The sequence below is a fragment of the Urocitellus parryii genome, chromosome 12, assembly GCF_045843805.1.
Source record: "Urocitellus parryii isolate mUroPar1 chromosome 12, mUroPar1.hap1, whole genome shotgun sequence".
Classification (NCBI taxonomy): domain Eukaryota; kingdom Metazoa; phylum Chordata; class Mammalia; order Rodentia; family Sciuridae; genus Urocitellus; species Urocitellus parryii.
The window spans coordinates 89377966-89391600 of NC_135542.1; the positions used below are offsets into that span (position 1 = coordinate 89377966).

The 13635-nt window shown below is 50.0% G+C and overlaps 1 protein-coding gene across 2 annotated transcripts in view; it reads right to left on the bottom strand.

Annotated features, from left to right (window-relative positions):
• Positions 1–771: 771 nt before the first annotated feature.
• The window catches only part of Add2 (adducin 2), a 38151-nt gene continuing 25287 nt past the window's right edge, over positions 772–13635 (bottom strand). The window contains exons 11-14 of one of the 2 annotated variants that reach the window (XM_077791813.1): positions 12950–13039; positions 10728–10875; positions 9341–9466; positions 772–1076 (exon numbers count right to left, since the gene is read on the bottom strand). In XM_077791813.1, coding sequence (XP_077647939.1) covers positions 772–1076; positions 9341–9466; positions 10728–10875; positions 12950–13039 — 669 coding nt within the window. Of the gene's footprint in view, positions 1080–9340; positions 9467–10727; positions 10876–12949; positions 13040–13635 lie in introns of both variants that reach the window. The other variant, XM_026405125.2, reaches the window with a different exon arrangement.

Below are 13635 nucleotides of genomic sequence, written 5' to 3' on the forward strand. Positions count from 1 at the left end.
TTAGTTTTGAAGCACTTGAGATGCACAATACAAACAGGTCAAGTTCCTGGCTTCTGATACTGATCAGACCATCCCTGATCGTCAGGCTGACTTGGCTTGCCCTCGCATCGGCCAACACTTACAGCTCTCCTATTCATCGTTCAAGTGGTTCCATGAAGACAGCTCAGGGGTAGTGTTCGGGGAAGTGCAAGCTAAGCCATCAGCCTTGGGAAGAAAGGTTAACTTCTATTGGCGGGGACAGGTCAACTTGTCTCGTTACTTTGAGCAACAGGGTAGGGACCCAAAATGGACAAGAGAAGCAAGATTTCTCAACGCAGCCGTATCTCCATTGCAGGAGATGGGCCTTCTGGGAAGAAATGGACCTTACTCAGGGGAAGTCTCGACCTGTTTGATTTAGTCTGAGCCTGTGAGAGCTCATAGCCCATTTCTTGCCTTCCTGCCCTGGGCTCAGATTGGTGGGCAACGTCCTGACAAAGGTGGCCCACAACTAGGCAGTGTTGTAAAGTGGAAGAGCACTAGACGGGGGGTCCGAAGACCTGAATTCTAGTGTAGACTCTGCCGCTAACTATCTGTGTGACCTTGGGCAGTCACCTGATTTCTCTGGTGTAACTGTAAAATGAGGGGTTGGTCGGGTGATCTCAAGTTCCCCCTCTGAGTGTGATCCCGGGTCCTATTCTATCCCTCCTTGGCCCTGTGCTTCCAGGGACAGAATTGGGAGAAGGGGAGGGGAGGAGGGAGAAGATGCAAATGGGAGTCCGTGGGTGCCACCGATCAGGACTCCACTTTCTCCTTCTTTTTGCTCTTTTTCAGGAAGGAGGGGGTGCGGAATTTCTTTTTCTTCTTGGAGGGAGACTTGGAGGGTGAGCCCTCTGGGGACATGGGGCCGCTGGTGACTGACTCGGTTTTGTCCTTGGAGGTATCGACGTCCGTGTCGGCGTTGGTGGTCATCTGGCTCAAGCCTCTGCTGAGGATTTCCTCTGCAGTCTGCTCTTCCTCCCTCCCGTTGACCACCACCCCTTCTGGCTGGGCTGTTTCGGGCTCAGTGGTGGCTTGGCTTGTTTCTGTCTCCTTAACATCTTCTAGAAAAAGAACAAAAGACACGACTGTAAGATTTCATTCAGATGAGAATGTCCACTGGGGGAAAAAAACACTTCCGGTTCAGTCTAGAACAATGGTTGGGGAGGCAGACTGACACGGGGATGCAGAACAGGGCTCTCAGGCAAATGGGAGGACAAGGCTGTCATCCGAACACTGCACCCCTTTCTACAAGGCCTGCTCCTGCATCCTAGGTAGGACAATGACCCTGGACTCTTGTCTACACACTGAACAGACATGGAGGTCAGAACATGGCAGGAACCCCAGCAGAGACTCAGCTCAGGACATTTCTAGGCACAGAGCTAGGGTCACACATGAGGGAGGAGAGAGGCTGATGGAAGGAGGGAATGTGTCCTGGACATCTCAGGGGAGGCATCTGAGAATCGCTGAAGGCAGAGCAGTTTCACTAAAAAAACCATGGAGGTTGCAGGTTTGTTTTACTTCTTACACCAGGCGAGCTGCTTAGGAAAATATGGAAAGTATCTTCCCAAGAGGAAGAGAGGAGAAGGCTGGGAGGATGGAATTCCCTGAGTGGTGTGGACCCTGCATTTCTATGATATAAAGGTTAGTCATAAGGGATCTACCCATCTAATGGCACCCGGGGATGGCCAGGTGCCATGTGCAAGGGCAGAGCTGCTCAGACCCCAGGAACTAAACCCTCCAGTGACCCTTCCTCCCCTCCCCACCCACAGCCCACCCTCTTTCCATGCAAGCTTTGGAATGCCGGCTCAAGAGGGAGGAGGGGAAATGTAAAACCACAGATTTTGAGAAGTAGAAGGCACTGTACAGGTCACCTGGCTCCCTCCTTGTTTCGTAACTAAAAACTGAGCAAAGCTGTAAAACGGTGGGTCAGCCTCGGTTCACTGACTTCTAGCCCAGTGTTGTTCTCACCGGAGCTCAAGGGAGCATCCGTGTGTAGCATGGGTGTGAGCTCCTGTGAGTGTGTGAGTACATGTGGTGTGAGGGTTAAGTGAGCTGCATGTGTGTGGGGAGTGTGGAGTGTAAGTGTGAGTGTGTGTGGAGGACGTGGCAGGTGTGGTGAGTGTGTTGTCACAAGAAGTCAGCCCCGCAGGGTCCTCCATGTGGGAATGTGGGCTCTGGGGGAAGGGACAGCCAGGGTCACAGAAGTGGGTGGAGAAAGCGTTCTAGAGAAGCGTGGGGTTCTGACGGGTGAACAGGGACACGTCTGGTTATGTGGAGGGTTACATGGAAGATGGGCTGGAAGGGGGACCTTAGGACAGTTAGGCTGGGCTGGATTAACTGCTTGGGCAAGATCTCCTTGTAATGAGGCCTTTGGTAACTTCTGAAACCGACAAGTGGAAGCCTTCTCCCGAACGCCTTCTGGAAGATTCCCTCCTGGCACCACAGACTTTGGTCACTGGCTCCCATTCTTTCCACTGCCCAGCCCACGTCCTCTCATCATCCAGCTGCCCAGTTCTCCAGCTCCTGACTCCCATGGCCCTTGCCCCAGTCCCCTCACCTCTGCCAGGAATTCCTGTGGCCATCACCTGGCATGCTCCTGAATGCCATCCATCAGTCTGGACACAACCTTCTGTCTATCAGTTGTCCCCATTGTACCTGCCATTTAGCCTCCTCAGCCTCCCAGCCCCTGCTGCCACCCCAGCCTGTTCTCTGCTCTCTGGAGGGCCCTTCTCTCTCCTCTCTGTGTCCACAACCTTCACCTCATGCACAGAGTCAGCTTGAATGTTTCATCTTCCTTAAGGTCCTTCCCGATCCCCATTTCCACTTCTTTGCTGTCTCCACTACTAGAATTTTTAATCACCGTAATTATGAAACTATTAGACCTGGGTGATTTTTTTATGCCTATCTCTTCCTCTTCTGAACTGAAATAAATTTGGGCAAGACTGTCTAATTATCTATGTAACTAGCTCCTAGAAGATACTGGGAAAATGGCTGTGGGAGTCCATGAATAATTGAACGCATGAGCAAATAATGAACATGTGAATGGATTTATGCTACCCAAGGCAAAGCCACCCCCTCATTATATTTCCTGTCTACTCCACCCTGAGCTTTCTAAGGATCCATCGTGTAATGCCACCCAGGTGCTACACTTCCTGACCCTCATCATCTTAATTCCCAATTGTCCTGGACCCTCCTCATCTTCATTCCCAATTGTCCTGGACCCTCATACCCCCACCCCATGGCTCTGCAACTTAAATCCAGAGACTCACGACAGGTGCCCACTTGAATGACACATAAGGATATATTCTCAAGCTTGATCCTTGGTGCTCTTCAAAATGACTTTGGGACTTGTTTTTTAGCTTCACAAATACAACTGTGGATCAGAAGGGCTTCCACTTTCTGTTCTAGTGTCATTTCCTGCCTGGCGATGACGAGGATTCTTACTCTTCCTGTGCCCTTCATGCGTTCCCCATCCATTTCCCTTCCCACACCTGCTCTGCCATCCACCTCAGCTACAACCTTGGCCTCTGGTGAGAGTCTTGGTTCACACCCACGTTCTTCTCACCATGTAGAAAACAAGGGCCACACCCAGTGTACCCACTCTGACCCCAGACAGCTCTCTGATGGTGAATTGGTTTCGTGGGTCGTGGCAAATGGAGTGTGGAGCTGGAGGAGCCAAACTGAGGTCGCCACTCCCTCAACTACAGGGACAGAGACCACGTGAGAGTTCTGTTGGCCAAGAAATGAAGCAGTGGTACAGGACTCCAAAAACATGTATGGGTCCCTGGAGAGGACTGGCTCTGAGAGTCTAGACCCTTCCTCTGTTAGTGACTCAGGGAGTAGGCTGGGAGAGACCCCGAGAACTAGGTGCAGGTGGGAGTTTACCTTCCAGCATCTGCCAAGAAGCATAGACTTTCTCTCCTGAGTGGGGTCCTTGGGACTCTGGGAATAGGGGATGGTGGGGGAGGCAGAGGGTGGAAAACTGGGAGCTATATCTAAGGATGGTGACAAGGTAGCTGGAGAGAACAAGGAGGAACTGAGATAGCACATGATTGGGAGCAAGACTAGACTCAGAGACCAGGTCTACTCCCAGACCCCACAGGGCTGCAGGACGGAGGGCTGAAAGACTTCCAGATTCCGAAAGAGAAGGCAGGCTTCTGTAGGGAGGTACAGAGCTTCCTAGATGCCCTGCTTCTCAGATTTGATTTCTCACTATCCCATAGTCTCCATCCACTCACTGCCTCTTGGTCCACCAGTGTCCCTTTGATGATTAATTCTACACGTCCACTTGACTGAGTTAAGGAATGCCCACATAGCTGGTAAAACAATCCTTGTGGGTATGTCTGTGAAGGTGTTTCTGGAAGAGATCAACACTTGAATCGGTAGACTGAGTAAAGGAGTTGTACCCTCATCAAATAAAGTTGGGCATCATCCAATCTGTTGAGGGTCCAAATATAACAAGAAGGTGGAGGAAGGAGAACTCTCCTCTTGAGCTGGGACATCCATCTTCTCCTTCCTTCATACACTGGAGATCCTGGTTCTCAGGCCTTCAGACTGAGGGTGAATAAAGCCACTGACTTTCCTAGTTTGCCAGCTTGCAGACACTCAATCATGAAGCTTCTCAGCCTCCAAAATCATTCCCTAGTAAGTCTTCTTTTATATGTCTACATATGCCCTATTAATTCCATTTCTCTGGAGAACTCTTATACAGTCACCTCCCAAGAATGTCCTTTCTCCCTGCCTCCTGGTTACCATCTCTGGACAGCCTACCCGACTACTATTTGCGAATCCAAGTATATATGTCCCCAAAGTCTGGCTCAAGACAGCTTGTGCATCTGCCTGGTATTTGACAATGACCTTGCCCTCTTCTAAACCTACTGTTCACATAATCATTTTGCACTTGCATGCATCACTCATCTTTTCTAAGACCTCATTTACCACCCTAGTAGACCATTCAGGACAGAGACTGTCTTACTTCTCTGGCAGCCATCATCATCCAGCTCAGTGATAACATGTACAAGCCTTTTTCCAGGTGAGGCCAGATGAAGGTCAACAGAGGATACCTTGCTTCTCCTCAGCAGCCAAATCTTCTGTGCCCACACACTGGAGTGAGGACATGGGGAAGGACAGAGGCCTCGCCTAACTACAGGAGCAAGGATGCCTTTCCTCGCTGGCCTAATGAACCTGGCCTTCTAACATCTCAGGGTCAAATTCCATGACCCCTGGCCCCAGCCCCACAACTACAATGGCCCTCTCTCTGCAGGAGGGTGGACACCAGAGGAAGGGCCCTGAAGCAGAATTTTCTGATTTGCTTCTAAACTCAGGGTCAACCAGACAGATCATCAACTGTATCCAAAATGCATAGAAAGTTGGTGACTGCCATCTGCTGTTTTTGTTTTCCTGCTGAGAGAAAGCTCTTCTTCTGTATAAAGAACCAAAAGAAAGGTTCATAAAAACCTTGAAATAAACATCTGTGGTCTATGCCAACACAGAGCTGATTGTGTGGCAGCAATCAAAATATCCCACAGGGTGCTCAAGGGACAGAGCAGGGGAGCCAAAGACCAACAGCCAGAACTGCCCCATGGCAGATCAATAAATTGGATGCTATCCACACAGATAGGTTTGCAATAGTGTTTCTGCCCTTGTTTCAATTTTTGAAAAAACATCAGTGAAAGAATTGCAGAGAGCCTATGAAAATACAGCTTCCCTGTATTGTCTCCATGATAAGACTGAAACAGATGGTGGGCCAAGAAATTTACATTTTTTAACAAGTCCTCAGATAATTCTAGTGCAAAAGACCCATGGGTCACACAGTGGGAAACATGATTTTAGAATGGTATAGCTCCTTCCATGTCTACCCACCCCCCAAAAGGGCTGAGACAGCACCCCTGATAGGAGAGAAAGTAGAGCTTCTTATAACCAGGGGCAGGTGGAGTCTCTGTGACTGCCATGCACACTCCACAGCCAGGACACAGAAGCTCCCCTGGACACCCGAATATACTTTCAGTGTGTGGTACAGCTGGTGTGCAAACACGGCCCCTGTGAGTGATGCCTCCAGGTATTCACGTGCTTATGTAGACCCCGTCCTCCCTGAGTCGAGGCTGGCCCCATGGCTCACCATAACCACTAGAAGACAAAAGTGCTGCAAAGCTAGCCTCATGCCAAAGACTAAAGTAGGACTAGAAACTGCTGCTTTTATAGTTTCGTATAAAGTCCAACGACCCTGATGGAAACATACAGAAAAGCCACATGGAGAAGCCCTGAAACCACATGGATTGGGAGGAGGGAGAAAGGAAGAAAGGGTGTGTGTGTGTGTGTGTGTTAGGAAGAGGGAGGAAGGGAAAAAGAGACCCAGACACACCAGTGTCCCAGCTGAGTCCAGTTTTCTCTTGGCCTCTGTCAAGGTACCATACACATGAGTGCACCAGCAGGTAAGTTCCAGTCTAGTCAAGCTCCCAGCCACCTGCAGCCTCAGCCCGATGTCATATGCAGCAGAGGAACCATCAAGCTAAGTCCATCAATCCACAGGAGAACTAATTTCCATAAAACCAGTTCCTATTATGTGCCATGATTTAATAACTATCTAGTGCTACCCCAAAACTTAGAGGCTTAAAAGTCAAGTGATGTATATTAGTTCTCACAATTCAGAGAATATGGTACGTAATAAAACCTAATTTATGTAAATACCTTACAAAGGACTTTTATATTCCTTAGGTTCTTTTATCCTGGCAACAGCGCCGTGAGTTAGGAAGAGCAAGCATTTGTGTTGTTCCCCCATCTGCAGTGTTTTTAAGTGACATATTTAAGATGACTAAATTATTCAGTGGCAGAGCTGATGATGTGATGTCAAATACAGGATTGTGTCTTTGCTGGCCCAGTCAGTGGCCCTGAGGGGTTGCTGGAGGATGGAATTGGCAGGGACAGGGGACAGTCAGTAAAGAGTCAAAGAGAAGATGGCTCAGATGGCCAGATGTAACAGAAGAGGATTTGAAAAGAGTCTCCTTCAGAGAAGCTGATGGAGAAGGAATCTGGGACACAGATAAGGAATAACGCTATGGTAACTCATGGGGATTTAAGAGCACGGTGACAAATGGTTGTAAAAAACCACTCCTGATCTGACTGGCTAGCTAAATACGAGAGTGCAGATGCCAGCCTGTCTGCCCTGAAGGACTGACCACCCACTTCACATGGGTCACCCCACCCAACTGAAGCTCATGCCTTCATCATGCAGGGTCTGCTCCAAGGTAGCCATGCTTCTCAGCTCTGTCTGTGGCACAAGATGTGCCTTCAGAGAGACTGTGACTCTTCTATCAACTCAACCTCAGTGTCCCCTCCAAGGGCACGGATTTGGACCAGAGAGAATGAGGAGTCCTGCCACAGTGGGTATGATGTCAGGAGTTGGGTAAACAGTTATCCCATCCATCACACACCCTCCTGCCTTCCATCCCTTCCAGGAGCTGATAACAAAGTGCTTCTCTTTGTCCCATTCCTACCATGAGCCTCTTCTCCAGCCTCAGATTTCCTTCCTACAACTGGTACACACATCCTCATAGGTGCTGAGGGCTCTAATCAGGCCCAGCCTTCTGTGCCTCCCCATGCGGTAGCTCCCTTGGGGCACTCAGGCTCTGGTCCACAGCCCTAGAAGAGGTCACCAGCTCCTCAGAGGTACTCATGCACTAGAACAGAGGCGGAGGTGAGCTCCTGAGGGCCACGGGCACTCTACCGCAGGGAGAGCTGCCCCACAGCCCTCAGCGCAGGTGCTTGTTGCCTCTGGGTGTGTGTGCTCTGTGTGTACATCTGTGTCTCCCTCAGGGAAGCCTAGTCTATGCATAGTGCAGGTGGAACTGGTCATGAATTTTATATCCAGAAAAACCGAGGAAGGCGGGGGTGTGAGTTGCAAAAGAAAAAATTGGGAGAAATCTATTTCTTTTGAAAAACTCCTCCCTCCCCCGTTGCCAGTGTCGGCATGAGTTAGTAAACAGCCTTTCTATACTTACTACAGAGACAAGTATTCAGAATCGGAGGAAACTCCTTTGATGAAGGCACAAATGGGAAGAGAAAGGAAGACGTTGTGGAGACAGGTTGACAACACGACACCATGATGAGACACAATGAACACAGACCACTGGGGACATCCACTTGGGGCTCTGGCCTCAAGCAGATGGGTTTCCTCTGACAATTCTGGGCCTGTGCTCGAGAGAGCCGACTGGCTTAGGAGAGAACTCAGGGGTGGGCGGGGGTGGGGATTCTATCTGAGTCCACATATGTGGCATCTACCCAGGAGAGAGAAGATCCCAGCTGCCACCCTGCTCTCTGGATGGCAGGGCAGCCTGTCTGGTGGTGTCTCTGGGAGTCTCAGGGGACCCAGGGAGGAGTGTTTTATATCCTGGAGTGATTCCAGGAGCTCCTTAAAGATACCTTTATGATTGAGGGACTTTAACAGTATCAGCGTCTACCATATGGATATTCTTATTCATAACATGACTAGAGCTTACATTTAAAGCATGCTTTTATTCTTTCAAAGTATGTCTTCATCTATACTTCCTTTAAACATGCAAGAACCTTAAATAGGGAGAAAATAAGAGTAGCCCCATTTGGCAGACAAGGACATGGGGGAACAGAGAGGTTATCTGATTTGGTAAAATTAGCAGCTTAGATGTTATCAGTTAGCAGTTCAGATGGTTCTAGAACTGGGTTCTCGATACTACTGTCTCTCTAATGAAGTGGTTCTCAAACTAGTCTACGTTCTAGACCCCCCTGGAGAGCTCTTACAACTCCAGGCTTCAGGCCCTCCCATGCCCCAGCCCACCCAGGTCCTCTAATTCATAGCTGCTGTGGGTGGGATCTAAGCCCAGTGAAGGCAGAGAATGACATCATCAGCCTCACCCTGGGAAATGCAGAGTCTCAGGCCCTATCCCAAACCTAATGGATCAGACTCTTCATTTGAACAAGATCCCCAGGGAGTCCCCTATGCACATTAAAGTCTGAGAATTGGGCTTAGCACATCTGCAAAATCCCACTAGCCAGCTGTGTCTCCACTGCAGCTGAGGAGACTACGGGTCAGTCTTTCATTCAGCTTTGCTTGGCAGGGCTTAAGCTGCAAGGTGTGCTGTCAGAGTTTATGAATGAAACAAACTGAAAATTATTCAGATTTCCTAGAAATAGCAGAGGGGAAAGTTTTTCAAATGGTGTGTGTTGCGGGGGGGTATTACACCTGTTGAGAGGCAGGTGCCCAGTGTGCCTAGCTGTCCTGCCATCCACGCAGACACCTCTCCCAGCTTGTGGATGCTCCCCCCACCCCCACCTGCTCAGCTCCACTCACCCTCTGCAGACTTGGAAGGAGAGACCACTGGGCTCTTTGTCTCTGCCTTCACTGGGCTCTGTGCTGGAGAAGCAGGTGCCGACTTTTCAGGTGAGCCTGGCTCTTCTGTGGCAGCCTCCTTCTCTCCTGAAAACACAGAAAAGCACCTCAGCACCGGGATCAAATACTGGCCAGATAGGCAGAGAGAGAGGATGTTAGCCACGCTGCCATTTTCTAATTGGTCATCATTCCTCCTGGCGGAAAATGAACCTCCTGGCTGAGGTCAGCCAGAAGCTCCCGCTCCTGCTAAGCTTTTATTTCTGCTGTTTCCTTGGGGAGGAAAATGGGAGAAGAGTGATCTTGTTTCTTTCATCAAAGCTTATGTACCAGTGCAACAGGTCATTCCCGAGTGGACAGCAGAATGCCCCCTCCTCTCTGTCCTGTCTCTGAGGAGGACCAGCCAGATAGACACATCCATGGGCAAGCGCCAGCCCCAAACAAACACTGACTCCCTTTAAAAACACCCGTGATTTCTTTGTGTGTAGCTACTTTGTTAACTCAGCTAATTTACATGTCCTGTCCAAACAATCCCTAGGGATAACAAGCCCCATATTTTTCTGTTCTTCCAGTTGGTCCATGAGAACTGCAAGCCAGCCAGGCAAGCTTCCATTTTGTGCTTTGGAAGAAGGCGGACCCTGGGTGAGGAGAGGTGGCGGAGAAGGACGCTGCCCTGATGAATGACAGCTTACCCTAGTGGACACTGCCAAGGGCTGAAGTATGTCTCAGATTCCGGGTGTTTGTAAAGCAAAAAAAAAAAGGGGGGACGGCTCAATTTGGCTGGAGTGGGGAAGGTGGCGGGGAGGCCTTCTTGGCTGGAGGGGGATTTGAGAGGGAGCTGGCAGTATTGATGACTTTAGATCAGGCTAGCACGAAGGGAAACAGTGCCTGGAGGGGACACAGGCATGGACCAGGGCACGCATCCCATCACATATCTGGAAGTCAATATGGAGAGACAGGTTTGAGTGAAGACTCTGAAATAAAGGAGGAGTTAGAAAAGACATAAAAGTGCCAGGCTCAAAGGCTTACATCAGGCCTGACAGGTCATTAATGATAATTATGACTCTTATTCCGGCTAACGTTAAGCTGGTGTTTGCCAACCTAAGCCATATTTACAGGCACTATTCTAAGCACTTTACACAAGCTAACTCTTTACACGGAGGTGAAAGGGCAAATGAGGTCATGCAGCCACCATGTAACTGTGAAGCACAGAGCAACAGAGGCATTACTGGAATTAATAAATAAGTGGAATATTATTTGGTGATGGGGCAGGAAGTCCTCCCTGGGTGGTCCTGAGCTCTGCCCTCTCCCCTGGGAGATTTCCAAGCCATGATGCCCCAGGGTTACTTACCATCCAGTTCTAGTTTCTTCCTCTCCACCTCTTTCTTGTACTCCTCCAGCTCCTGGTCGGTGAGTTGGCTGAAGGGGTTGGGCACCGTCTCCTCTGAATCATCTTTGGTATCCGCATCACCCTTGGACATCAGCTGGCTCTCTGTCGACTGAAAGTTAACCACAGAGTGTGTGTCGCTCTCTGAACGCCGCAGATGGGGCCCGAGCCTGGGCCTCCTTTCACACTCAGGTGGCTGCCAGCAGTCTTGCTAGCCATAGCGTGGCATGCAGCTCCTTGGAAACAGCTCAGGGCCTCGTGGTAGGGCTTGTTCATTCCTCCCCACTGCTACCTCATCACCAGACCCAGATTTTGCAACTGCCTGAATGAATAATACAGGGAGGCCACTCTTTGCCCCTGAAATAAAATCAAAGGATGCTCCCAAGCAGGAGGAAGACACACCTTTATTGCAATCCCTTCTACGGACACTTCCAAGCCATTACTACGTAAATGTACAGTCAGTGGCCCAAAGTCAGTAGGCAAGCCCAAGCCTAGCAGGCAGAGTGTTGGCTTGAGCAAGCTTCATGCCAGCCATTCCCCACCAGAGCCCCTGCCCACCCCCCAACAGCAGTGCAAACCCAACACACAGCAGTAAACACAGCAAACACAGCAGCCGCAGCATTCTCAGTCCAAGCCAGGAGTTCTGTTTTGCGCATGGTCAAAGGTTACAAAGGGGCAAAGGTCCTGAGTCTCAGATTCCCAACCTGCAGGTACCTTCAGGGACACTGGCAAAATCGCTCCATTTCACCACCCCTGTGAGACCCTTGGCTCTAGAGAGCTAATCAACCAGACACTGTGAGCCTCGGGAATCCTTTGGCTACTCTTGCCCAAAATAGGGACTAAAATCCAGACTCCATTGCCCTTCGTCCTAATTGAGCATCCTCATCATGGCCTTTAAGAATTCAGTGCTCTAGAGCAAAAGAAAGTGAAGCCCAGGGGCACTGAACCCAGGGTAGCCAGGTCTTCTGACAAGAGGCCCAGGGGGCTCCTTCCCAAAGGGAGGCGGAGGTAGGCCTATGGCAGGAATCAGTCAAAGGAGCCAGATTCTAAGATGAGGGACTGGTTTTCAGCAATTTTGCTTGCTGTATTGACCTTTCACCTCCCCCAGAATCATAGACTATTTCCATCCTTGACCCTGTGGCATGTTCAGTGTTCTTCATGTGGCTGAATTCGGGTGGGTGGGAGTTGGATGTAAGGATGTAACATTCACACTTCTCCTGGCAGTGAACCCCCACCTTGTGGGCTGCTGCCTGATCTGAAACCATCACATCATCTCAATTTTCTTTGTAGAGAACATTTTCTGGACTTCCCCACTTTTTACTAAAGAAAATGCCACGCCCATTGCTGCCTTGCCTTGAGCAGCAATGACTTCAAACAAGCCAGAATTATGAACTTGCTAAACACTAGACAAGAAAGATGTCATTCTAGCTCAAGCACTCAAGCACCAAAAAAATGACTTTGCCAGGCACTGTGGCGCATGCCTGTAATCCCAGCAGCTTGGGAGGCTGAGGCAAGAGGATTGCAAGTTCAAAGCCAGCTACAACTTACTGAGGCCCTTTCTCAAAATAAAAAATAATGATAATACTGAAAAGGGCTGGGGATGTGGCTCAGTGGTTACGCATCCCTGGTACAAAAAAATAAAAAGAAAAAAACACCAAAACAAAACAATGACTTTATGCTTCCTTAACCTAAGTGGGGTTGTGTGGGCAACTGACTGCCCTTCCTTCCCTTTAGGAGCGCACACCCTGTGTCCACACCCTCTGGGGGTCAGGAGCATCTTCCCAGAACTCTGGCCAGATGATGCCATATCCACACACAGAGGTCAGAAACACTCAGGGTCGTGCAAGCCTGGTGCACCTGAGAGCCACCAGCCCTCCACAGGGTACTAACAGAGGCCTGAGCAGGGTACCAGGGTGGAAGGTATGGAGCTGGCCAGCCACACTCCCAAGAACAAGCTGGACAGCAGCTTCCCTGCCCAGTGCCTGCAGAGGGCAGGTAGACACTGTCCTCCTGGGACCTCACAGCCCCCTTGAGTGGACCTCCATTCTGCAGCAAGAGCATGGATGCCCAAGAGCACAGAGGAGGATGGGCATGAGGACTCAGAGGTCCTGCTGCCCAGCCCCAGGCACCAAAGCCCCAGAAGGCAAACACGTCTCCCCTCCAGCCAGGGGCAGACTCTGCTGTACCGGGCTTCGGCTCTTCTCAGCAATGACGCTGGCCAGGAGCTGGGACTGAGGCCCCGCCGACTTCACATCTTGCCGATTCTGTTCTCGAATCTGTGTGGAAAGGAGAGAAGGAGGGTGCGGCATCAGAGTGTGGAGCTTGTCAGGGGGCCTACTGGGATCCAGTGTGGTCTGTGACTGGAATCTAGAAGGGCCCTGCAGGGTGAGGGAGCCCATCCCCTATAAGAGAAAGTCCCCAGGTCTGTTCCAGAGTGAATTCACAGTTCATATAAATACCAAGTTCATTAAATCAGAGAAGCAGCTGTGAGGACAAGAAGAGGGAAGGGGACACAGAGGGAGGGTCTCAAATTTTAATATTCCTAAGAAGCCCATGAGAGGGAGTGAGAGGGAAGGTAACTTAATACAAGAGACATGTATTTTAAATATAGATTCATGACCCTCCCCATACATACACCTACTGAGTCTGAATCTTGATGGGGCGGGGGGGGGGCGGTGCAGTGACCCAGGAATCAGACAAATGCTGTAGGGAGATTCGGCCACAGGCTGAACACCATTCTGGGCTCTACTGGCCCGTGGGCAGCCAGAGCTCAAGTTTTAAAGTATCATTAGAAATATGAGTGAATTATCAGGTGAAGGTCCAGAAATAAATATCAAGGTTCTCAAAGTCTTAAAAATAAGACAAATGGCAT